A 25,837-nucleotide genomic window follows, 5' to 3' on the forward strand; every position below is an offset into this window, starting at 1 on the left:
AGGGGTGACCCATTGATAGCCTATGTTCTACCTCTGAATACCAGTTTCTGAAAATAGCAAGTGGGACAAACACTATAGCATCCCGCTCCAGCTTTCAGACTGCTCACGAGCATCTGGTTGTTCATTGTACTAACAAGATGCTGGACTGGGTGAGCCTTGGCCTGATCCAAGAGGTCTCTGGTAGCTTTCTCCTAGGACTTTCTGCTTTCTAGCATCAGCTAGGCGTGGAAAGAGAAATGAAAACGGGGACTACCTGAATGACAGTACTTCTGCTTTCCTCTTGCCAGGAAGCCTCGAGGGACTATGTGGTGACCCAGGAATACCTTCTCACGGCATCCGGCATGGCGGTAATGAGTTAAGTGTGGAGAGTACCGTCTGGTTCAGCTGCGAGCCAGGCTACACCCTCCGGGGTTCACTGCAGAGAATCTGCCAAGCCAACGGTTCTTGGAGTGGGACTCAGCCAGAATGCGAAGGTCAGTGCAGCGAATGAGCCACGTGGAGCACTACAAGCACAGAGGATTTGGGGGCGAGCTTCTGGTGGAGTAAATTATTTGGACAGACTACATACCCTTGTTCACCTCCAGGACATTTTTATATTAAAAGCAGTTTATAAATTATTAGTATTATTATTTAAAATGTTGAGGGAAGCAACTCCATTAGAGGCTTCTGTGTCTCTTCATACCCTCCAAGGGCACAGCAGCAGTCTAGGGCAGTGGAGCCTCTTTTCTGTCAAAGGCCTCATGGCCCTTGGGGTAAATGTTTCTGCCATTCCCTTTCTTTTCTGCCTTCTCTGCCCCCACCCTTCTCTCTTTGCCCCCTTCTCTTTACCCTTCCCTCCACCCCAGCCCACCCCCCCCAATGCCGGTTAGGTTTTAGATTAGGTGAAAATAGGCCCCTTACCTCTGAAACCTAATTGCTGTGTGGGGTGGGGCAATTTGGCAGTTGTGGCATCAATTAGAAAAATAGGCCCATTCCCACAAATGCAGTTATTCTGTTTAAGCCTAGTTGCTGCAGTAGAGAAAGGATTAGGGGCAGCACAGCTCCACTCCCCCAACTGTCCCCCCCCCCAATGTGGCCTCCAGGAAGGTCACAAAAGGCCATAAGGCCACAGCCCACCGAAGAGGATGCTGGACTAAATGGGCCACTGGCCTGATTCCTCAAGCTCTTCCTATGTCCTTAAAGATGCTGCATTGATTGATTTATAACACATACACAAAATGAGTCATTTCTAGAAATCTATGAATTCTTTCCTTGGTTTGGGCAGGCAGGAGGAAATTCAGTCAAAAGAAGGCTTTTGCATTTCCCCACTGCCATCTCACACCAGACTAATTTACATTAAACGTCCTGTTAGAAGCCTCCTAAACATTTATGTGCAGATTCTTTTTTTAAAAAAAAAAAATCATTTTGTGTCGACTGTTGTTACATATAGAAAAGAAGAAGTAAAATCAGGTAATCCGGTGTGATAAACCTCAGACAACCTTTTCAGGCAGATGCTGTTATAGAAATACTTAAAAATCAATCAACAGAAGCCACAAAAGCTGGAGAGAGGCAGGGAAACGACACGGAAGAAGACCCAAGCGAGCTCATGCGTCTCCCTGGCTGATCAGAAAGCCGAGCACTTTGCAAATGAGTTGGAAATTTATTCTGAATTGATGTAGCCAATGACGCTGTGTCCCATTTATTAATATACTTGGGTCTGAAGGGTTTGATTCCTCCCTGTGCTATCAAAAATGTTCTTTAAAAAAAAATTGCTTGAGCTAGGGAGGAGTTATGTACATTAATCCCAGGATAAATAACTTGTCAAGTTCAAAAGCAAGCAGGAATACAGATCCCAGGCAAGACTTTTTAATCACAGCTTTATGAATAATAGGAATATTATGCCCCTAATGCGGATCCTTTAATGTTAGGCGCTTACCGATCAGGGGACAGAAAGTAATTCATAGTGATGTGTAGTTCACGGGCTCTTCTGATTTGTATTCAGGACAAAGAGAGCGGAAGGAGAAGGTATTCGAAGGGCTGACGTCCAAATGTGAATCACAGAAGGATGTTGTTAGCAGGCAACCCCAAAGAAAACCTCCTAGACCAGCTCTCTGCCTTTACTTTCCTGGGCCTGACCTGCTTTAAGCAACTCAGAGCTCCACAATGGCCATGTCCTCCCTCTCTTCAGCACCTCTTTCTTTATGGGCTGGAGAAAAGGGAGAGAAGGCAGAGAGGTTGGCATGGTACAAATGCACTGGCAGGAGTGGCAGATGGGCTTCCCCTGGTGCTTCCATCCCATGACAGCCTCCCCAATGTCTCACTCTTCCCTCTCTTCCTCCCAGTAATCCACAGTGGCTCACCTGCCAGGAAGCTAGTTTCTGCGTCAAGTACCAGCTGCCCTCAGGTCCAGTGCAGGACTATGAACTGTCCGCAGCACTGAAGTCAGATTCAACTGTTAGTAAGAAAAAAAAGAGACCCATCATTTTAGCATGAATTACATGTCAGTATCTTCAGCTCACAGGCAGAGGTACCTGGCCTCCCCCGAGGCAATTGAGTGAGATACTGTGTTTACCGTCCGTCTGCGACCTCCGGCAGGCTAGGTAAACAAACCTGGCGATTCTCCCCAGACGTGAGGAGAACACACCCTCCTCCTTCCTCCCTCCCTGCATTCCTTCCCAGGGAGGGGAAGAAGAGACAGACAGGAGTCCTTTTACATGTTTTATTCCTGTCACTCAACAGTACATAGAAATGTGACTGCACCCTTCAGTCTCCATCAGAAGAGTCACAACACTCCTCCCCTGTACTTCCAGCACAGGTCAGATGACACTCTGAGCTAACATCCGGTGCTCAGTACAGAGAATAGGCTCCACCTTTTCCCCAACAGTACATCTGCACTGTTTTGCATTCCAGCCATCTGGAGCTGGCTTTTGCCTTGGTGCTTTTTCCCAACATCACATGCTATCCTCGTTTTGCGTGGGAGTTACATTCAAGAACCATATGCACATTAGCAAAGCACACCTAAGCCTACTCTGCCCTGTTCCATCCCTTTTTCATTACATCTTTAGGACATTTTGGGGCTACTTCTGGGCTCAGTGCTATGCCTAAATTGCCCGTTGCCTGTACTCCTAACTCATGCAGTTTTGTATGATATTCAGCCTAATAGACACATTTTGGCAAACCAATTTTGTGTAGCAAAATACATTAGTGCATGTTATTTTCATTAATACAGTGTATTTCAATGCACATTTTACTCTGTTTATAAACAGTTGTATACACATTACTTGGCTTGGAAATAGCATTGCAAAATTCAGAGTAGTGTAAATTTTGAAGGATGGTCGTGTTTTGGTTTGTGTTGTGCTTCACGGAACTCGGATTAGATAGGTTCGTCTTCATCTGCAGACCAAACTGGGTTTCTTGTCCATCCATGCTTCTGCATAGACATGGTTAGGATTCCATTGTAAACCCCCAGACTTGTGGCAGTCTGGCATCAACCCCTATGACCTTTAAAGCCCTAAATGGCCTCAGCCCAGTATACCTGAAGGAGCGTCTCCACCCCCATCGTTCTGCCGAGACACTGAGGTCCAGTTCCAAGCGCCTTCTGGTGGTTCCCCAAGACCAACATCTCCTGCTGCCCCACACCTTCTGCCTCCAAGTCATGGTGAAATGGCAGGGACGGAGAAGGGGCCATAGCTCAGTGGTATGCAGAAGGTCCCAGGTTCAATCCTGAATGGCATCTCCAGGTAGAGCTGGGAGAGCTACTGCCAGACTTGGTAGACCACGTTGAGCAAGATGCACCAATAGCCTCACTGAGCATAAGGCAGCTTCCTACATAGGAATAGGCTTCCTTCTGGTCTAGTTCATCTGCAGTGAAAAGAACAGCACTTACTCTCTGGTGGGATTATTAATTTGAAGTCTTTTTTCTATAATTATAAAAATTCACAGGGAAAAAAAGGATTTCTTTTTTTAAGGGGGGGGGAATCCCAATCAGTATTTCAAAGGCCACAAATGGTTTGAAATGAAGCGAGTTAATTAATCGCTCTGCATTAAAAGTCTGCTGTATTATCTTCTCTGCTTTATGCGACAGAGGCTGCCTTGTATCCCAGACCCATTTTCTGTGCGCAAGTGTCAGGCTTCATTTAACTTTAATTTCCAGCAATTTTTAAACATGGAAATGGACATTTTTCTTTTTAAAACAAAAAATGAGTCAGCCAGCCAAAGCTGTCCCCTGTCCTTCTCCCAGTTTCTTTCATCTGAGCATGGGACCAACTGGGCCAGTGGTGTGGGGACAAATGGACATCACGGGATCTCACAAAAATAGTTTTCAATTGCTGCTGCTGCTGTTTTCATCGTTGATTTGCACATTCATACCCCCGACGGGATTTCCAAAGCAGACTTTTGTTCAAAATCAAGCCCCTTGAATGCCACAAAAGGCTGAACACATTTTGAAATCAATGCCGCTGTGTTCTCTTTCAATTGGCAAATGTCCCCCTGCTCCGTATTCCGATATGACCGTCAAAGGTACATTTACATTGCCTGAGTGTGTTGCTGTTGTTGTCGCCATCCCTCTCCCCCATGCCGGCACGTCTTGCTTTGCATTTCAAGCAAAATGTAAGTTACTGTTTAATTTTAAAAGCGTGTGAAATAGCCAGCTCCAAGCAAGGACTTTAAAGGGCGCTGAAGGCTTTCAACAGCATTTTGTTCCAAAGCAGGCTTTCAGCAAATGCATTGTAGTGTCTTGTTAGGGAGCAATTGCAGGCTGTTGTTTCAGCAGCAAGGAAAACATAAAGGGGAGCGTGTGGGATCAAAAATCCTGAATAAGGATCAGGTAAAAGGCCAGATTTCATGTTCCTGAGCCTTCTAGGTTGATAATCTTTAATACATATGTTTAACTGAGGAGATGAAGGTCATATTTTCCACAACTCCTTTGCAGATGCTCATATTCTTTAAAAGTCATCTGATCTGGAGGAAGCAGCATTTGGAACCTTCAATAGGAGTTCTAAAGCCAAACTTCTCGGTAGCAAAATGTGGCTGGACTGGCTATGTCACCTTCTTGCTCTATTGAAAAGGATGTTGGCATGTTGAGGAAACTTAACTGGACAGTTACTATATATAAAGGAGAGAGGGAACTTGATTCCTTTGGGAAATAAAGGAGACTCTTATTATACACAGCTGTTCATTTATTTGTGTTTTCCTATACATTTTTACAGCTGTTTGGTCCTACACATCTTGTGCACAGATGCAGGACTCATCCAGACTTCATTTTGCACCATGCTTTCCAGATTTCATTTTGCACCATGCACAGGTGCAAGTGGTTTATTTTCCTGTTTTTGGACTGCAACTCCCATCATCAATAGCTAGCAGGACCAGTGGTCAGGGATGCAGGGATTATGGGAATTGTAATGCAAAAACAACTGAAGACCCAAGTTTGGGGAACCTTGTCCTAAGTCAACTACATACATCAATCCAAATGCTTCTGGAATGTAGCTTTCATAAGTAACCTTTGACACTTCTTGTTTGACCTTTATTTACTCATTGCAGTTATATCTTGTGGAAACCCTGGGACTCCCAGCAATGCAATAGTGACATTTAATGATGGCCTGGTGTTTTCAAGCTCCATCATTTACAAGTGTCGGGATGGCTACTACTCCACGGGGGTGCTCAGCAGGCATTGTACAGTCAATGGGACCTGGACTGGAAGTACCCCAGAGTGTACAGGTGAGTAGCTCAAGAGCAATCCATTAAGGCATTATATATACAGTACACTGACCAAAATTTCATCCACCTTGTCTAGTCCTCCCTCTTTTTCAACACCAGTTAGCCAGATGCCATTGGAAGAGTCCAGATCAGGCTCTTAATCTTAATGATGAAGAATTGAATAGCCGCTCTGCAGTTTATTTGCATCCACCACTCCTATTTGGTCCCTTCTTTTTCTATATCAGCCCTCTCCAACCTAGTGCCTTTCAGATGCTTTGGAATGCCATCAGCCCCAGGCGGCATGTACTCAAATGGGGGGTGGGGGGTGGAGTTTGAATCATAAGAGGGGGTGAAAATCTCCCCCCTCTCTCTTGTTTTTTTTTGGGGGGGGATCACTGCAGCTCCTTTGAAGATCTAGTTGGCTGGTGGCTGCAACCTTCACACATACAGAGATACAAAGTGCCCCCGTTTTAAAGGACTTTGGGGGTAGCTGCCACTAAAATATGGCCACTTTTTCCTGGCAACCAGAATTTCCTCCTAGAATACTCCCTCCAATTAGACTTTTTTTTTTTAGGGGGGGGGGGAGAGAGATGGCAGACACAAGCTAATCAGAACCATGAGAGAGCTTCAGTGATTTTCGTGTGCTAAAAATCACATAGGCACCCAAAGTGAAATGTTTCCTCTCATTTTTGCAGTCTGTGAATAGGACCACAAATTATTTAGGTGTGTGTGGAGTTTTAGCTTAGCCTTACCCAGCACATCATTTAGGAATTAGGCAAATGACCATTCTCTGCTTTCACCCACCCAAATCTGCAATCTGGAGAAAATACAGGTTTATATTTAGAACTGAAGTGAAGATTTGCTCATTAACTCTCATTATTCAGAGGCCAGCTTTGCAACTTTGCTTTGGAGACATTCTGAGAATGTAACCACTTTATGTGTTTTTCTTTCCACCCAGTTATTAACTGTGGGGATCCTGGAGTGCCAGCCAATGGCATTCGGTTGGGCAATGACTTCACCTACAATAAGACTGTCACGTTTCTGTGCATGCCTGGCTACATGATGGAGACAGACAGAGCCTCTGCTTTGACCTGCACCAAGGACCGGACGTGGAATGGAACAAAACCTGTCTGCAAAGGTAAGGCCTATTTGTTCAGCATCCTCAGGATTAGTTTGTTTTTTGTTGTTGTTTTTTTAAGATGCATTGTATGCCTGGGAATATAATCTGAGATTTTCCAAAGAAATTTGGATTGCAGCGCTTGATACGGACAACCATTCGTCAAGGTTGCAATTATCATGGTTGCGAACACAGTAAGTAGGACAAGGAGAATATTACTATTCCTACCATGGGTTTCTGACTGGGTGTGCATGTGTGTTGAAGTCCACTTTACCATACAACAGGTGTTCCATATGGCCAGCTTACTGTATGGCTGGTTGCATGTATGCTGTGGTCATCTTGTCCCCTTGTTAATGGGGGCCATCTATATCCATGCAGTGTTTGACAATCCCCTTTCCCAAGTGGAAAGGGCAGGCTGGCATTTGTGAAGTCAATTTCCTTTGGAGGAGAGAGACCAGGTGGGTTTTTGCTCTTCTCTTTTAAACCAATGAATGCCTATCTGCAAGGGCCGCCAAATGAAGCAGTGCTGGTTTTGATGGTTAAAGCTCCAAACAGTTTGGGGCCATGTTATCTGAAAGATCACCTCCACTAGTATGATCCTGCCCCAGGCACTAAGGTCAACCTCATTGGGCCTGCTTGCCTCCCTTAATTTTTCCTCATGGGCAAATTTCTGGGGACTGTGTGCCAATGATGGCTGAGGCCAAAGATAAAAGTAAATTGAGCAGTGAAAGTGATTGTTGTACAATAGACTGCGTCCCAGTCATGCATTCTCTATTTAGGCAAGCAAGAAACATTACTGCAGCCCTTTACTGCAGTAAGGCATGGAGCAGGAACAGTGAAAGATGTTGCCTGGGGGGGGGGGGGAGAGCCATGGTTTGGGAAGAGAGTCCCAAGGGCCTGACAGAAGCCTGGATGTGACCTCTAGTGTACTTTCCCACCCCTGACATTATTCATTCTGGATGCTGAGATCTAATCTGAATCCATTCCATTGCCTGCCAAAACGTTGAGGAGTTGAACCACTGGATTCTGCTCATCCCTGATGGTTACGTGGGACTGAATGTGCCCTTTTGTTCTCTCTGCCCAGCTATCATCTGCAAACCACCTCAGGTTGTTCCCAATGGAAAAGTTGTGGGGTCAGATTTCAGCTGGGGATCAAGTGTGAGCTACAGCTGCCTAGAAGGATATCAGCTGTCCCTGCCCGCAATTCTGACCTGCGAAGGGAATGGATCATGGAGCGGAGAACTCCCGCAGTGTTTTCGTAAGCATGCAATCTCAACTGTGCTGTAAGGGAAAATTGGAAGTGGAATGGGCGGGACATATTTCACTACACACATTACCTGCTTTGGGCTAAGGTTAGGACCCAGAGGCCTTTGGAAGGACCACTGAAGTAACTTGAGCCCAGACTTCATGCCATTTCCCAAATGTCTCTGTCTATCACAGGCAAAGGGGGTAAGGTTACTTACTTTCCCAAAAGGGTATCAAGGCAGGAGAGAAATGGCAGGGTGCAGGCTCTTGCAGCAGAGCGGGGGAACATGTAAGTACTCCCTTGGTTCAAGTGGCCCAGCCTCAGCCCACCCCACTCTACTCTACTTGTGAGTCTTCCTTAACACACAAACCGCTGATCCAAAGGTGTCATCAAATCCACAATTTACAACCCATCCTCTTCGTTCTTGCACCAGAGGGAAATGCTGGGTGGCATTTGCTGACCCCTTTTCAAACCTGCCTTTCATTTAGACAGAAAATGAGAAGCTAAGCTCTGTTTGCAGACTTGGCCCTTGATGTTGAGGAAGTGTTTGAAGGCTTGCTAGATGCTAAATCCTTCTCCAAGCGCAAACTGTGTGTGATTGAACAAGCTTTGATTGTTTCTGTGCAGAGAGAGTTTCATCGGCCCACACCGCCGCTGCATTGGGTTCTCTTAAAATAACTTGCCACGGTAAAGCTTGGCATTAAGGTGGCTTCTTCCCACTGACCTCCCTGGACAATGGCCATCAAAAGATTGAGGGTGGGGGGAGCTCATGTTCTGCACACCACCCCTCGCCTGTTGTAGAACAAAACAAGATTTCTTGTTTAATGCGGTTTCCACTGTACAATTGAAGATACATTTTAAATGTAAACCAAAGCAGGGGTGAAAAATGGAAGCTTACCTTTCATTCTCCCTCAACCCTTCTGCTAGGAGATGGTGGGTAGAAGGAAATTAATTAAACAGTAATTGGTGACAAGGCAGAAGTGTACTGAATGATGCTCGCCTACCCCTCATGCTGGAAGCTGATTTTTCTTTAAAATTGCAGCTCTATGTGGGATGTGTCTATAATCGGAGGATTCATTTGAGTTGGGAAGTGTTTACCTTACTGAACTGGTGGCCTTTGTTAAGGTAGCCTAACTGCTCTTTTACAGCCGTTTTCTGTGGTGACCCGGGAATCCCAGCTGAAGGGAGGCGTGAAGACCGGGGCTTCACGTATCGCTCCTCTGTCTCGTATTCCTGTTTGCCTCCACTGGTGCTGGTGGGATCAGCAAGGAGGTTCTGTCAATCTGATGGATCGTGGAGCGGAACACAGCCAAGCTGCATAGGTAAGAGGGCATTTTGGTGGGGCATTTCACCAATGAAAGCTATGAGCCAGTGAGTGCTGAAAGTCTATTATGGACAACAAAATGTCTAGAAGGTGTGTGTGTGTGTGCACATACATACACACACACACACACACACACACACATATGGGTGTGTGGAGAGAGAGAGAGAGAGAGAGAGAGAGAGAGAGAGAGGAGGAGGAAGAGTGATTGGTATGGTTGCTAGACCAGGGTATGAGACACTTGTGTGCCTCCCCAACTGCAGTTGATGGGATCTTCAGTTCTCTCCCTTTCCCAGTCAACACCTGAGATAAGATCTTTGTCTCAGGCTACTACTTTAAATATCCAGACACACAAGATTGGGGGGAGGCTCATGGAGCCTTGTAGTGCAAAACTGTCAGCCCAGAAGTTCCCAGTGCAACATTCATCGGAACCATAGGGAAGAATGGCAAACCAAATTCATTTTTGGTTTGGATTTAATGGGAATCTACCTATTTTGCACTTCCCATCATTGAACAAAATCAAAGCTATCCTTCATGACTCATACCTCTCTGAATTTAAAGATACAGTTATCTAAATAAGCATTATGTGCAAAATTGTGTGCATTAGGGGGGAAATGCGCACTTTATTATTAGTGAAAATAGCATAAAATTGCATTCTGTTAGGGGAAATTGCTTGCAAAAATGCATACATTAGGCAACATTGTGTATAGTAGGAGAAAGTCACACCAAAATGCTGGTGGATTTTCATGAGGGCTTCTTTAAATAAATCACAAACTGATGTGGAGAGCTGAACTTACAACTAGAAAGATGAGAAGCTGAAAAAACTGAAATTGACAGATTCACCCATCCCTTTGCCACAGCTCACTTGTTGGAATTAAGCAAGATAAATGGAGATAAATAATGCTAGATTAATAGTGCCATTAACTCTTCCTTGCTCTTCAATCTTTTACCACATTTCTGTCTGCTTCTAATCAGACTCAACACACACAACATGTATAGATCCTGGTGTGCCCCTTTATGGAATGCAAAACAACTCCCAAGGTTATCAGGTAATTATTATTGCCTCTTTATTGATCTAATTTTATTCTCTCCTCTCTCTAAATGAACTCCTTTATCTGCCTGATGCATAGTATCTCTCGATCCTTCCATCCATCTAATCTAGTCTCCCTTCCTCCCTTCCACGTAACGTTTCCCAGACACAGAATGATTCCTTTGATTGAACTGAAGTGCAAATGTGTTGCATAAGAAGACCCTACTGAATCCAAACGAAAGGCTTACCTCATGCAGCATCCTGCTGCCCACAGTGGTCATCCAAATGTCTCTGAGAAGCACATGAGGAGCAATAATTGTTCCCAGCAACTGGTGATTCACAGAGATGTTGACTCTTTGTGACTAGTGGCCGTCACTACCTTTATCATTCAGGGATTTGTCTCATCCTTCTTTTGAAACTGTTAGCTGTCAGTATATCCTGTGGCAGCAGATTCCATAGGCTAGCCGGGTACTGTGTGCAGAAGTACTCCCTACTGGTCATGGTGGTCACCTGCGATCTCCAGGATCAGAGGCAGCATACCAGTTGCTGAAGAACAACAGTGGGAGGTGGGGCAATTGTGGTCCTGTTCTGCTTTGTGGATTTTCCAGAGGCAGCTGGTTGTCCCTTGTGGGGAAATGGGGTGCTGCGTACTAGATAGGCCTTTAGTCTGATGTTGCGGGGCTCCTTGGGTCACCTGAACTGAGGTAGGGGCTAAACCAACCCCTGCATCTAATGACTCCTATTCGCTCAGAATCAAATCCCCTCCTCTCCTCCTCCCTTGACAGTGGGATGCAGGCGCTGGTTCTCACAACTTCCTATTTCTGTTGCCCTTCCCTTCATGTGCTGAGCACCATCCTGGTGTATATACCTGTTTATTGATTATTACATCTTTATCCAAGGAACTTAGAGCAGCAAGCATTAGACACACAATCCAAGGCTGAGATAGAATGAGTGGCTCAAGGTCACCCAGTGAACTTCACGGCTGACTGGGGGTTTGAATCGACATCTCTGCAGTCCAACATTCTGGCTACCGCTATGCATGGCCTTTCGTAAACTGGGCTGGCACAAGATATTGTGCTGCTACCACTGCCCCCGCCCCACTCCTCCTCTTCGTTTTAGCCCACTTTCCCCCTGCTTAGGTTATTTCTTTCACCCTACCTTTAACAGTAGAGTCCCTGCTGCACTCTAAAAAGCACCAATTATTATTATTAGTTATTTGGAATACATATATCCTTCTCAATAGCCCAGAAAGGCTCCCAAAGCATCATTCTGGGAAGGGTGGCTGCGAGAGTGCCTGAGCTGCCTAAAGATGCTGCCTGAAGTTTATTGGGCCACATCTCATAGCTTGGAATTGCAGGCAGGTTCCAAGGCTGTAAAGGCTGTAAACCCCTTTTCTTTCCACCGCTCAGTCTCTGTTTCTCCATCCCAACAGATCGGGAGCATTGTCTATTTCAAGTGCCACAAAGGATACCTGTTGCAGGGCTCCACCACGCGGGCTTGTCTCCCAAACCTGACATGGAGTGGAATGCAGCCTGATTGCATCCGTGAGTCTTGCAGCCTGATGTGAAGCAGAATGTCTTGGCCGGCTTTTGGGGTGCAGCCTGCACTAAAATCCTGGGGTTTGGGGTGTGCGGTGAAGCAAGTCTCCTAAACTGCCTTCAGATTTTATAATGGCCCCATGGAAAGTGTACGGGTTGGTTGGTCTGGAAGCAATGGCTTCCATCCAGGCAGGGAGTCCAGCTGGGAAGCAGATGGGCCAGAAAATGGTGAAGCAGGGATTGGCATTCTGAAAGCCGTTCATAGGGAACTGCCTTGCTTAGATTCAAGAGTACGCTGTCTACACTGGCTGGCAACTGCTCTCCATAAACCCAGGCAGATGTCTTTCACAGCCCTACTGCTGGAGAAGCTGGGGGGTCAAACTTTGGAGCCTTTATATGCAAAGCATGTGCTCTGCCACTGAGTTCTCCAGCCCGTCTCCTTATCTTCCTCTCATGGTTAGTGAGCCTAGTGCTCAGAGTAGCAGCACAATAGCAAGGGGAGCTTATGACACTTTTGCCCTTGTGACATCTTCCACTTCCACTCTGGCAAGCAGCTAAGCTTTGATACAGCAATAAGGTCTGGGGGATAAACAAAATTCGCACTGGCCATTCTTAGTTTAAGTGCTCATCCACACTTAGATTTTGCCGCACACTTTCTAGGGACATGTCCATGTGTTCCATGTCCAAGCACCCACCTTCCTTCCTTCCTTCCTTCCTTCCTTTTTCCCTGGTGCTATCCCTGTGAAAACCCGCTCTTTAATGCTGAATCAGAACAAGCAGCAATTTGGGCTTTCCATGGAATTGTTTTCAGAGATAAAGTGTGGATTTTCATGTGGAAAGCACTGGGGCAAAAAAAAGTGCTCAGACACAGAGCTCTGAAGCACAAATCTGTGTCTAAAAACATGGCACAAAAGGAAATAGGGGTGAGATCTAAGAGGTTGCATTTATCAGAGGGTGTGCTTTAAGCCAAAGTCTTAAAGTCCATGTGCTTTGTGGCTGAGCAACACATTGCTCTGGCTGAGGCGGTAGGCCAGAGGCAGCAGCTTTAACCCCAGAGCTTACAGAGATTTTTGGTGCAATAGCACTCTCTGGCCATCCACACTGGCGGCGCTGAAGTGCAGCTGCTCCCTTACCTGCTAAACTGCCATGATGGTTCAAAGAGTAAAGCTATTGTACCCTGCTCAGAAACGACATCATTAAGTGGTATACTTAATGCGCAGCGAAAGCAGCAATCCCTCTTGCTGTTCTGGCTTCTGGGATAGCTGTGCAGCCTGCATTCGCTCCATAAGACGCACACACATTTCCCCTTACTTTTTAGGAGGGAAAAAGTGAGTCTTATAGAGCAAAAAATACGGTAAGTTTCTGAACCCCACTACCAGAGACCCCTGGCATCTTACAATGAGCACCTCTGCCTGACTGATCTCAATAGGACCGGCTTAAGCAGCTAAATCATTTTTTGGTAAGGGGGGGGAGCTCTAACCAGTGGGTCATTTGCAGCTCACAGGACCTTCCCATCCAGCCCAGCAGCCTCTCCTACTGGGCCCTCCTGCTCCTTAGAAATAATGCCCATCTCCATAACTGTGTAGAGTTTATGTAGGTGTAAAGTGTGTTGAGTTTTCAGGGTACTCTCTTTGTATAACTCTAGCTCACACTTGCAAGGAGCCAGAAACCCCATCCCATGCCAACGTGGGCGCTCTGGACCTGCCCTCCCTCGGATACACCCTGATCTACTCTTGCCAGAGTGGCTTTTACCTCACCGGAGGATCAGAACACAGGACCTGTAAAGCAGATGGCAGTTGGACAGGGAAGCCCCCTATTTGCCTTGGTAAGCATTCTGTGATGAGGCTGAAATTTGTCCTTTGCCTGCAGACTCAGAGAGAGAGAGAGATCGCAAGATCGCATTTACATCCTTCACTATCCTGGCCATTCATTTATTCACTCTTCTCCCCCCCCCACACACACACACACTCATTACACCACCCATTCTTGCCTCTGGCTCCACCCAATGCTGGGCCATGCATCCCCTGACCTGCAGGTTCCTCAAAAGATATGGGCATCCATGCTCCGAAAAAGCTTCCTTACTCCTCCCATCAATTGATCTCTCCTCTATAGATTTGGCTAGTTCTTAAAAAAAAAAAAAAAAAGCCATTTAAGAAAGGCCACATCTTCTGACATAATTGAATTATGCACTGCAGAAAGAGTTACTTCCTATTGCCTGCCATACACATATCACCACAGGGGAAGAAAATCCTCCGTCTTGTCTCTCCCCATTCAGTGTTGCTTGCATCCCAATCGCCAAGAGGTGAGAGACTCTAGGTGTTCCACCGCTTTCCCAGGGTTCAGTTTTCTTGGACTGGTGTCTGTAGGATATATGCTTTCATATACACATAAATATAGCTTGAGCATAAGATAGAAGGGCTCACAACATTAATGCCTCAGCAGATCTTGCTTCCCCATCAGATTTCCAAGGAAGCCCCATGTCACAGCTTTGGGTCTAGCACAGAGTAGATAGGCCTCTGTGTCTCCAGCTTCCAGCACCAGCCAAAACTCACAAACCAAAAACTAACTCCTAGGATGACTTGATGCCCAACAAGGTGTGTGCAGAGGACATGGCTATCCCCCTCCTGGAAGCATATTCAGTTGTCACTATGACAACATCTCTTCTTAGCTAACTTTTCAAGACCACCTTGAAAAGGAACTACTTTTACTGATTCAGCAAGCTCCCTCTTATAGATTCTAGACCTCACTGGATTACAGAATCACAGGCCTGGAAAGGTACCCAGAGGTATCATCCAAACTGACCCCAAAACCTATAACAACAATTTTATAGACCTCTACCAAGAAAGCCCCTGTAGTCTTTCACCTAACCCTTCCCACCCCAACAATGTTCCCCTTTATTCAGAAAGGTCCTCTTGTATCCTCACATGTTCTGGCAGACCTGTGTGTTGCGCTGCTTAGAGAACTGACCTTTGTCTCTTTTTTCATAGCGGACATCCGTCCCAGTGGGAGACCAGTGGGCACTGCGAGGGACCTGCCTCTTCCCAAGGTGTCAGGTACTGCTTTCCTTTATTAAAACCTTAGTACCAAATTTAGAAAATCAGCTCAAACAAGAAACGGCACAGAACCCATTCCACTCACCCACACCCCCAACAGAATCAGTGCTTGCAAATTTATGCAAGTGGAATCAAATAATTAACTGATTAATAGATCAAAACTCATTCCATTAATCAACTAAAATACTTTAAATGAGTGCTCTTAATTGAAAGTAAAGGAAGATAAATTCACAGATAAATGAAGCTTTTTTTGCCCCATATGCGCATTAAAGTTGTAAGCACCAGTATAAACTCTGTGTGCTCGGTGTACTGAATGATCTCAGTGTAAGAGGACCAGGTAGTTTTAGTGAGCAATGCAAAATTAAAGGGTAAGCCATCCCTTCTGCTATCCTGAACCATATCCTAAGGCTTGAGTCCTATTTGCCCCATATCAATATGCCTTATAATAATTCCTCAAAGTTATGTCTCTGCAGATTTCCTAGCAACCTTGAACCCAAGTAGTGAGCAAAACCCTTTGTGCTCATAGATATAGCTCTGAAGGGATGTGTCATCTGCACCCTTTGCTAGGCTGCCAACATTTTATAAAGTCCTGCTTGCCTATCCTTGTGCTCCTACTTCACTTAGTTTACTTCACTGGGAAGGGCTGGCCTAGGGGTGCTAACCAAATTCTCCTTAAGAACATAGGAGGCTGCATTTGTCAGACCATTGGTCCACCTAGCTCAATATTTTCCACACTGAGCAGCAGAGACTCTCAAGGATTTCAGACAGGGGTATGTCCTAGCCTTACCTGGAGATGTCAAAGATCGACCTTGGAACCTTCTGCATGCAAACCAGGTGCTCTACCACTGAGTGGTGCCTCTTGCCCTAGTTGCAATGCGCTCTGCATTCACAAACCAAACCACAGTTCCATGGAAACTCCATGGACAGCTTCAATGAGTATGAAACTGAATGTCAGGCAATTTTGGCTAACCGTTGCCATCTTGTTGCAAATGTTCTGCCTTGCATTGTTCCTAGTTCCTGCTGACGTCTTTGCAAAGAACTCCTTTTGGAAAGGCTCTTATGAGTACATGGGCAAGAAGCAGCTGACTATGCTCTCTGTCACGAGTTTTGACCCAGTCACCAGTAAAGTCAATGCCACCCTGAAAGACCACAGTGGTGTGGAGCTACAACTGTCTGGTAGGTCAACTTCTGTATATCCTCATTTGCCACAGGTGATGCAGTCAGTTGCCCATCCGTGTTGGGTAATAAAGAAGTGGAAAAATTCCATACTTCACTTAATTAGCACAATATGCAGTGTCCTACAGATTTGGTTGTAATACAACTCACATTATCCCTGACCATTGGCCATCTGGCTGTGGATAATGGGAGCTGCAGTCTAATAAAACATGGAGAGCACCACATTGGCTACCCTGCAGTATACAGTGTAGCAAATTAATAGTGTATTAATGGTGCCAGGTTATGGATAGAAGTGTAGGTAGCTATCTCCCTGCCAAAACAGGAGCAGCATTTGGCCAAGGCTAGGGAACCTGCAGCCTTCCAGATAGCACTGGACTCAACTCCCATCATCCATTGGCCATGCTGGCTGTGGCTGATGGGAGTTGCAGTCCAGTTGGAGGGTCCACAGGTTTCTCATTCCTGCGTCAGACCAATGAGGACCCAGAAACTGCCGTTTCCTTGGGTTCCTTGCAATAAAGTGTGTAGAGTCATGAACTGCAGTGATCCTTAGTCCTCCCTGCTCAGGCATCTAACCAACAGGCAAGGCAAAACAAGTGATCAAAGAGGCAAGCTGAGGTCAGCTTCCATATAATCAACTGAAACTCTATTAATGGTTAGGATTTTTTTGCTTCCAAGATGCATCGCTGCACACTTACTCGCACTTACCTTTGTCTGATGTTTCATCACCCATCCACCTTGTTTGGAGTGAGCTTTTTGGAGCTCTTAGGAATTTCACCATTCTGAATAATTCAGTGCTGCCTGAAGACAGGAGCATCTGAAATAAAATGCATCTTAACTCTAACATGGTGCAACTGGAGAGTGCAAGTCCAGTGTGTGAAAGAGCTTGCAAGTCTTCTTCTCAATATCACTGGGATATTACCCACCGCTGTCACTTTCATTCTGTCTCTCTCAGGGCTTGTCCACACTTTGGCTCATCCTGTGTCCAGAAAGCATGGGTCCATGTTTTCCCCTTGCCCCACTCCTTTTCCAGGGAAAGCCCACTCCTTAGTGTTAAGTCAAAGGAAACAGAAATCTGGAGGAAACCCAAATTAATGTTTGTTCCAAATGAGCACTAAAGAGTGATTTTCCCCAGGGAAAAGCAGTGAGACAAGAGGAAGTGTGAATAAGTCCCCCCCACACACACACTTTTCTTTTTGCTAAGAGAAGGCACAAGCTCTTGAAGGACCAACCTTTTCATTGTATTCTCTTTACAGGTATTTACAAAAGAGAAGATGTCCACCTGCTCCTCCAGGTATACCAGATTACAGGGCCGGTGGAGATCTTCATGAACAAATTCAAGAATGAAAAGTGGGCTTTAGATGGTCATGTAAGTATTAGCACAGCCCAATATTGTCTTGTTCGTTTGGCCCATCCACACATTACGCTTTCAGAATTTGTCTGAAGTGTTCCAATGGCAGATGTTTAGAGCTGCGGAGGGCGGGGGGGTAGTAGGGATGGGAACAAGAAACAGCAGGAGCCATTGCACTGGGAGTCTGTAGAAGCAAAAGTCAACATAAGATTACTAATTGGAGTAGTGACCTCCCCCTAGTTACTATAGTTATGGAATATCCTCTCCAACACGACTCGCTGGATTCTATTCCACTTCACCAGATTTTTAGCTCCTAATCTAGTATGATCACCAATGGTTTCCCATCATCTTAGAAAAAAAGTGATGTGGGATGCTGCAGGGTTCTGTCCTGGGCCTGGTGTTGTTCAGCATCTTTATAAATGACTTGGATGAAGGAATAGAGGAGGCACTCATCAAATTTTCAGATGACACCAAAGTTGAAGGGTCAGCTAATACCACAAAAGATAGAATCAGGATTCAATATGACCATAGCAGACTGGAGAGCAGGACCAAAATTAACAAAATGAATTTCAGTAGATACAAAGATAAGGATATACACTCAGGCAGGAATAATCAGATGCACAAATATAGGATGGGGGACACCTGGGTTGACACCAGTAAATGTAAAAAAAAAGATGATCTAGGGATCTTAGTAGACTACAAGCTTCAGATGAGTCAACAGTGTGATGCAGCAGCAAAAAAATAATGAATGCAATTCTAGGCTGCATCAACAGAAGTGCCCAGATCAAGGCAAGTAATAGCTCTGTTCTATTCTGCCTCGGTCAGACCACACCTAGAATACTATGCCCAGTTCTGGGCACCACAGTGGAAGCCAGTCTTTCTGAGGAATGGTGGAGGGAGCTGGATGTGTTTAATCTGGAGAAGAGGAGACTGAGTAGTAATATGATAGCAGTCTTCAAATATCTGAAGGGCTGTCACATGGAAGGCAGAGCAAGCTTGCTTTCTGCTGCCCCAGAGGGCAGGACCCAAACCAATGAATTCAAATTACAAGAAATGAGATTCCAACAAAACATTAGGAAGAATAGTCTGACGGTTAGAGCTGTTCAACAGTGGCGATCTGCAGGGACTCTTTAGCTCTGGTTCCAACATTTGTCTCTCTGACCAGCATAAGCATGAAGCACATTGACAGAGGAGAATCATGCATACTTAGTTTCTGTGCTGGTCCAACCAGCATGAGCTGAATCAGTGCCCTTCGGGTGGCTGATTGAGCACCCGGACCCAACACTACACTTGAGCAGTTCCAACATTTGAAAAGACTACTCAGGAGGGCTGGATTTGCTTTCAGGATGAGCAACCTGCAGTGTGTGATCAATTCTCTTTGCTGTGGGCGCCATATCTTTGCTGTCAAAATGTGTCCTTTCATCATTTTTGTACTGTTACGTTATTTCGTTGAATAATTATTTGGGGGCTTTTGAAGAAAAAGTCTAGCAATCTATGCTAAACCACCCTGCCGCCAAAGCCAAAAATCTTTATGCAATCAGAAACATGGGATTCTGCAGTTTGTTCCTCCTTCCCATACGCAGGTCACTCCAGACTCATCGAGTGGGGCATTTGTCTACCAGGGGTTTGTGCATGGCAAAGGTTTTGGGCAGTTTGGCCTGCAGAGGCTAGGTAAGTTATCCTGCCTTCGTGCAAAAATCCTATTCTTTAAATTTATTCTTGTACATTATTTTAATACCAGTATAACTATTATTTCTGTAATTTTTATACAGCAATGCAATGGGGAAATTTTCAGTTCAAGCTGTAATGTATAAAAGGTTTGATTCTGATTGGCTAGTAGAGGGAGTCTAGGCTGAGAGAAACCTGAGTGTTTTCTACTTGCCACAGTCTTTACCTAATTGGTTAGTTTTGGCATTTATTCCCCTTTTTCTTACATATAAGAGTTTCCAGTTATCTGCCAATATTTTCTGCATAAGTTATGTGAATTGAGCAAATAACTATGCAGTAGTGGGCACATGGCGAGGGATGGGCCATCCAGACTCAGAAACCCCAACCTCTGTCTCCCAGCAAAGCATGGCATGCAATTTAATGGCACATCTTCCTTTTCAGACATCATTGAACGAGATGCCGAGTCTATAGGACATCCATTTGCATCCAACAGCAGTTCAGTGGCAGCTGCTATCCTTGTGCCTTTCATTGCCCTGATTATTGCAGGGTTTGTGCTCTATCTCTACAAACACAGGTGAGCAAACCTGGGAGCAAACGGAGGGAGGCAAGAAAGCAAAATACAAATTTTGTATTGCTTTCCTATCTCTGTGTTTGTGTGTGTTCTTAACCAGTCTGCCAGTCCGAGTGGAGGGGAGAAAAGCAGAGAGAGGCTGCGTAACCTTCCCTGTTTATTGTTAATCATTAATTGCTTAAATGGACTTCGAAATCGCTTCCCGCCAAACTCTGTCCCTTCCCGCTGGGCAAAAGATATGGGCACCATGTATTTTTTACTCTAATCAGGGGCGGGAGGGACACTAAGCAAAATAACATGCTTAACCTTGTAGGGAGGAGAGTGACTCTGCTTGTCTAAAGGAACTCCCCACGAAGAACAACCAATATCTGATCAACCATGCTCAATCAAAGTAGCCTCTCTGCTGGCATGCCCTGCAGGGCCACCTCTGACTCCCCTTTTTGGTCTTGTCTGGTACAGAAGGAGACCGAAGGTGCCATTCAATGGTTACGCTGGGCATGAAAACACCAATGTTCGTGGAACGTTTGAAAACCCCATGTATGACCGCAACTTGCAGCCGACGGATATCATGGCCAACGAGGCAGAGTTTACAGTCAGCACCGTGTGCACTGCGGTATAGCACTTAACAAACCTGCGCAGTAAGTGCCGTGTTGTTCAGCTGTTCCCAGTTCACAAGCGATCTAGCGTTTTTAATTTGCAAAGTATTTGCTGGAGTTTCCCAACCTTGTTATTGGTGACTCAACACACGCCAAAGGCTTCCCAGATCTGGGCCTCTGCATTAGGACATAAATTTCAAATAAATAGGGACGGGATGCCCAGTAGTGACTGGCAGGACAGTGCAGGTGGATTGCTGCATTGCCGACCTGCTTTCCTAACATCGTGCATTGTTGCTGCTTATCCAGAGGGAGAGGGAGAGGGGCAAGGCAGCAGGAGCTCAGTGTGGTGTGCCTGCAGCAGCAAAGCCCATACAATGCTCCTGCCCACACTGTGCCAAGAGGGAATGATGTAGGGTGTTGGGAAAGCAGAGCAGCAATGCAGCAACGCAGCCACACACAAATCCCACCAACTGCTACTGGCCATACCATAAATCACTCTACTTCTTAAGCTTCCTCACAATCCCCATTTAGGGGTTTTTTTTGCCTCCAGATGACTATGCTCGGTGCTTGATGGAGTCCACATTTGGTGTTACTTTTATGATGGTTTGTAGACACCTCAAGGTTTCCTTTCTATGGTAATATAGATGCAATGTAAATATTTTCATAAATAAACTGCTGTTTTGGGTAAAATTACTTGGTTTATTTAGGTTCCACAAGGAAAAAATGGTAATCAGATTTGAACATGACTGGACATAATTCACACCACTTTGGAATAATAAGCAGGCAAGGATTAGTTATAACCCTTTCTCAATTTTAGAAATGTAGAGGGAATTAACAGCCAGCCCATTGATAGCAGGTTAACTCTTTTGTGCTGTGGATCCAGCCTTGCTTCTCGTTTTCTCTTCCTCTGCAGCATTCTCCAGGGACGGGAGTCTCGCCAGTGCCCGATGTTCCTCCTGGTTCATCTTTGCCCATGATCATCCCTCCCAGAAATGCTGGGGCTGTGGAGTTGATATGGTGCCTTTGAGTTGATCCAGAGAGAGAAAGAGAAAGAGAGTGACTGCCTTGCTGTTCATCACCACTCCACATCCTCATTGCCTTCCGTTCCGTTCTGCAGCCGATAGTCAAATCAACCAAAGCACCCACTCCAGCCCTTGTGTTACGACTACATGGGAGTGGATCCACCAACACGTCCCCCACCTCTGAGCCTTTTTCTAGCTGATTCTGGCCAATTTTAGAACCCAGAAACCAGAGGTTGTCCAGCTGCTTGTTTTTGGTTGATTATCGCCTTCTGGGGAATACATCGTAACCTGGTAGGGAAATCTAAGAGCATTAAATTACCAGAGGAAGTGAAAGACATGTAAGATGAAGTGGCTGCATTGGGGCTGACGAGACTTCCTGGATGCAGAGAGTATGGGGCACAAAAGCACCCATCACATTGAACTAAAGCAGCAGGTTTAGCAAATGGAGAAATGGTTGCTTCATATGTGTTCATTCTCTCCTTCCTCCCCCATCTCATGTAGGTACTTCATGCTAATAGCCTACTTCAAGGACTGGAGGTTTCTGCAAAACCTGACACACACACCCAGACCCAACCCACTTCATTCTGTACTTTAAAATAACCTCTGCTTTATTCTGTCAAGGTCAGCTGCTTGTCTTTGTTCCAGGTATAAGGCCAATTCGAACCCTGCCTTTTAAACCACAGCTGCCATTGTTGCTTTGTCCTTGCTAGCTTTGACAGAATTGTTAAAGAGTAAGGACCATGCCAAGGACCTTTCTTGGCATAGGGGATGGGCAGTCTTATTTGCACAGTTGTCAAAGTTGAAATCGAAGCATCTTTCCCTAGCTAGCACATTCATTGCAGGTCGGTCGCATTTTGCCAGCCCTTGAACTACAATATTTTGTCGCTGGGGAACAATTTCTCACAAATGCACTTCCCTTGCTTTTTTGAATAATGCCCTGTGGAATATGGCAGCATGAGAGTCATTAAGTCCTTTTGGTTACTGTATGTGGCCTCACCAGTGTCTAACGAGACTAATTCATTTTGTTCTGACCCCCTCCCTCCTCATTTAGATTCCTTTTAGGGAAAAAGAGGCTGGGCCCCCACCCCCAAAAAAATCTGTACCACCATAGTAGGGTTGCTCGCATTTCTTTTACATTTATTTCAAAAAATATGGCAAATACGTTTGCCTGCAGCATTGTGGAACTGCTCTCTTCTCCATTTTACTACATTCTGTGCTTCCTGCTGGAGTGCACGACTGCTCTACTGAAGTGAGAAACTGAACAAACCCACTCAGCCCCCATCTCTTGCTACAAGGACAGAATCTTGCACTACTAGTCTAGATCGGATTTTTACTCTTGGCAATAGACTAGAGACTTTGCATTGTCTAGAGCAGCCCATTTGTCACATGCAGTCAGATCTATCTAGCTCAGTGTTGGTTACAGTAGTAGTCTGCCAGGGAGAGAGTTGGTTGAAAATATTCTCTTTGACATCTCTTCACCTCACCCCCACACACATGCAGGAATTTTTAGAGAGCAGAGGGATAGGTATAAATACAGCCCTGCAATGCCCCCACTTGCAGTCTGAAGTGGTACAATCGAGAACACATGTTTGATGTGCCTCATCTACTGAGCATCCATCACCAAGCGATCAAAGGTATATTACAGTTGACTAAACATTAAAGCCTCATCTACCATTTGTGTAAAGTAGGGTAGATTGGCCCAATATTTTCCCAAACAAAACAAAATTGGGGGATGGTTTAAAACTGGGGCAAAATTGAGGCAAAATCTGATTAAACTGGAGCATCCTTCAGTCATGTCCAGAAGATTCTAGATGTAATCCTGGATCCACTTGAGAGCACAGAACCATAAAATTGTAGCATTGGAAGGGACCCTGGGGATCCACGCCAACCCCCTGCAATGCAAGAATATCAGCTAAGCAAAGCTCCACTAAGCATCTATGACAGGTGGCCATTCAACCTCTGCTAAAAACCTCCAAGGAAGGAGACTCCATCACCTTCCAAGGGAGTCCATTCCACTGTCAAGCAGATCTTACCATCAGGAAACTCTTCCTGATGTTTAGTAGGAATCACCTTTCTTACCAGCCTTTCAGGAGATTTTTACAGTAAGAACTTTTGAACAGCAGCCCCATGATAAGAACTCTTTGACCTTTCCCCCAAATAACGTCTTGTATAATTTCCACACCAAACGGCTTTAGAATCCCAGAGGAAATTCAAAGTGCAGGATTGTTTTACTATGTGCAAATACCATTACATTTTTAATCGCTATAAAGGGGCACAGGTGTTTGCATTCTTTGCCATCCACCCCAATAAAAGGGAGAAACCGGCAGTGTTGACTTTCACCAGTATTGTTGGGTTTGGTTCAAGCTTTCAACCTGGAAAGCATGCTTTCGTCGGAAGATGCCATTGGGGGTAGTTGAGGTTTTTTAGCTGAGACTCACAGCAAGGGAGAAGACATACTGGTGCTTTAACGCACACAACCAGGTTCGGGCAGAACCAGGGACAGTAAAATCACAATCATGCCTTATCCCTTTTGAATTTTTTTATTTTTTTGCAGGGAACATGTATATTTTGAGTAAATTTTCAGACAGCTAGTGTTGAGGACTCTGAATTAATTTTCACCCTTTTCATGTCAACAGATTTGAGCAGGAATGTAGCCTAATCAGGGTGAATGTGCACTTTTGACCCTTGTGTACTTCTTAGCAGTCTAGCATTCTCCAAATACTGATTTGGTGATATATTTTTGTAGTAGTGCTGATTTCTCTGAGCTGTTTGGAACAGAGAGTGTAGGCAGTTCAGGAAGAGTAGAGTCAGTGTAACTACTTTGGGCATTCTGTGTGGAAGCTCCCATCAGCTGGGGACAGAGCAGAAAGGAGCAGCTTTCATCATAAGAAAGAAACAATTTGCACATAGAAAAGTACTATAGTGAGTGTCAAGAGAGAGAGCCAGGCTAGGGATCTTTCCCCTAATGCATAGGTTTCTACATGCAGGGCAGTTTGCTTGGTTTTAAACCAAGTAGTGAAATATTTTCATAACCATGGGAGGTAACACAGTACAGCTTGTTTAAAAGGGCAAGTTTGGACACTCATTCTGCCATATTGAGCTACAATAAACCTTCAACTTTCACCAACTTTTCATGCTAGAACCCAAAGTCCCCTGCTTCCCCAACTGAAGCCCTAAATTAATGGTGATTCATAGAACAGAATCATAGGGTTGGAAGGGGCCTTGTAGATCATCTAGTCCAAATCTCCTGATCTGCAAGGCAGGCTATAGATACAGCATCATTGACAGATGGCTGTCTACTCTCCTTTAATTCCTCCAGTGAAAGGAGACCCCAACACCTCCTGAAGCAGTCTGTTCCACTCTGGCTTGTTACCATTTTTCTCCAGAGGACAATGAGTTAAAACTTCAGGGATTCGGGCTAAACTTTTGACATGGGTAACAGAGGGCTAATAATTGCATGTGGCAGTGTGAATGCTTCCAAACCCATCCAGCACCATGCAGCAATACCCCTGAAGTAGCATGTTTAAATTATTGTCTTGAAGGAACTTTGTTCCACTCGCCACTTTTGCCATCATGGGTTTGCTTCAGAACTTGCCTCCCCTCTCCCTGGCTTTTGGGTCACTCGGGACGGGAGCTACTTGGCCAAAAGCTGTGTTCTCTTTTACAAATTCACCTGCTCGCTGAACAGCATGGCCTGGGATCAGGGAGGATGGAAGCTGTTGTCCACCAACATCTGGAGAGTACCAGCTTCCCCTGCAAACAGCATCTTGCATTCTCGTAGGGATTAAAACCAGGGGACCTTCTCAGCCTAGCCTGCACTACACTTCTGAAACTTGCTGAGATAATGCAATAGAACATGGTTTCCAAACCGTTCTTCAGGACTTCTCCAAAGTTCCTCAGGAAGATCAGCAATGGCGAGCAGCTTGCCCACAATTACTGATCTCTGGTGTGTACTAAAGGCATAGTCTCAGTTTAAGTGGTCAACAGGCCCTTGTGGACTGAGCTTAGGCCCCAGAACCCATTGCCACATGCAGTTGAGGGGAACTTAACAGAGCAGCCACTGTGAAAAGTTACCTTAAGGTAGAAAACTATGAAAACCACTGCCCTGGGAGGCTGGCTAGTATAAAGCTGCAATGTCAATGTTATTTCTTCAAACCCGAGGGCAGCCTTCACTAGCCTGGTGCCCTATGGATGTTATGGACTAAAACTCCCAACTGATGGGAGTTGCAGCCAAAAACACATTGCAGGCACTACGTTGGTGAAGCCTGGCCCAGAGCAAGGGGGCCCCTGCTGCTGAGTATTCTCCCACTGAAAGCTTGATTCTTTTTATGAATTCCTTTTCTCTTATCAACGTGGGGGGGAGGGGGCAGAGAGAGATACTTTTATGTCCCTGTTGCTTTTTTGAAAGCTGGACAAGAGATCTTTTCATTTTCAGTGCCCATTGGACTTGCATCACACAGTTTAACAGAAAAAAAATT

The 25,837-nt window shown here is 45.3% G+C and overlaps 1 protein-coding gene across 13 annotated transcripts in view; it reads left to right on the forward strand.

The window, feature by feature from the left end:
* The window catches only part of CSMD2 (CUB and Sushi multiple domains 2), a 501,247-nt gene extending 478,164 nt beyond the window's left edge, over positions 1-23,083 (forward strand). For all 13 annotated transcript variants that reach the window (XM_081018274.1, XM_081018269.1, XM_081018275.1 and 10 more), the window contains 15 exons: positions 288-473; positions 5,518-5,694; positions 6,632-6,811; positions 7,875-8,048; positions 9,185-9,358; positions 10,333-10,406; positions 11,820-11,931; positions 13,571-13,750; positions 14,913-14,978; positions 15,993-16,154; positions 17,408-17,520; positions 19,086-19,173; positions 19,612-19,744; positions 20,201-20,379; positions 21,251-23,083. In XM_081018274.1, coding sequence (XP_080874400.1) covers positions 288-473; positions 5,518-5,694; positions 6,632-6,811; positions 7,875-8,048; positions 9,185-9,358; positions 10,333-10,406; positions 11,820-11,931; positions 13,571-13,750; positions 14,913-14,978; positions 15,993-16,154; positions 17,408-17,520; positions 19,086-19,173; positions 19,612-19,744; positions 20,201-20,360 — 1,979 coding nt within the window. In that variant the 3' untranslated portion in view covers positions 20,361-20,379; positions 21,251-23,083. The remainder of the gene's footprint in view (positions 1-287; positions 474-5,517; positions 5,695-6,631; positions 6,812-7,874; positions 8,049-9,184; positions 9,359-10,332; positions 10,407-11,819; positions 11,932-13,570; positions 13,751-14,912; positions 14,979-15,992; positions 16,155-17,407; positions 17,521-19,085; positions 19,174-19,611; positions 19,745-20,200; positions 20,380-21,250) is intronic.
* The last annotated feature ends 2,754 nt before the right edge of the window (positions 23,084-25,837 follow it).

This window comes from Podarcis pityusensis (genome assembly GCF_964106645.2).
Source record: "Podarcis pityusensis genome assembly, chromosome: 8".
Classification (NCBI taxonomy): domain Eukaryota; kingdom Metazoa; phylum Chordata; class Lepidosauria; order Squamata; family Lacertidae; genus Podarcis; species Podarcis pityusensis.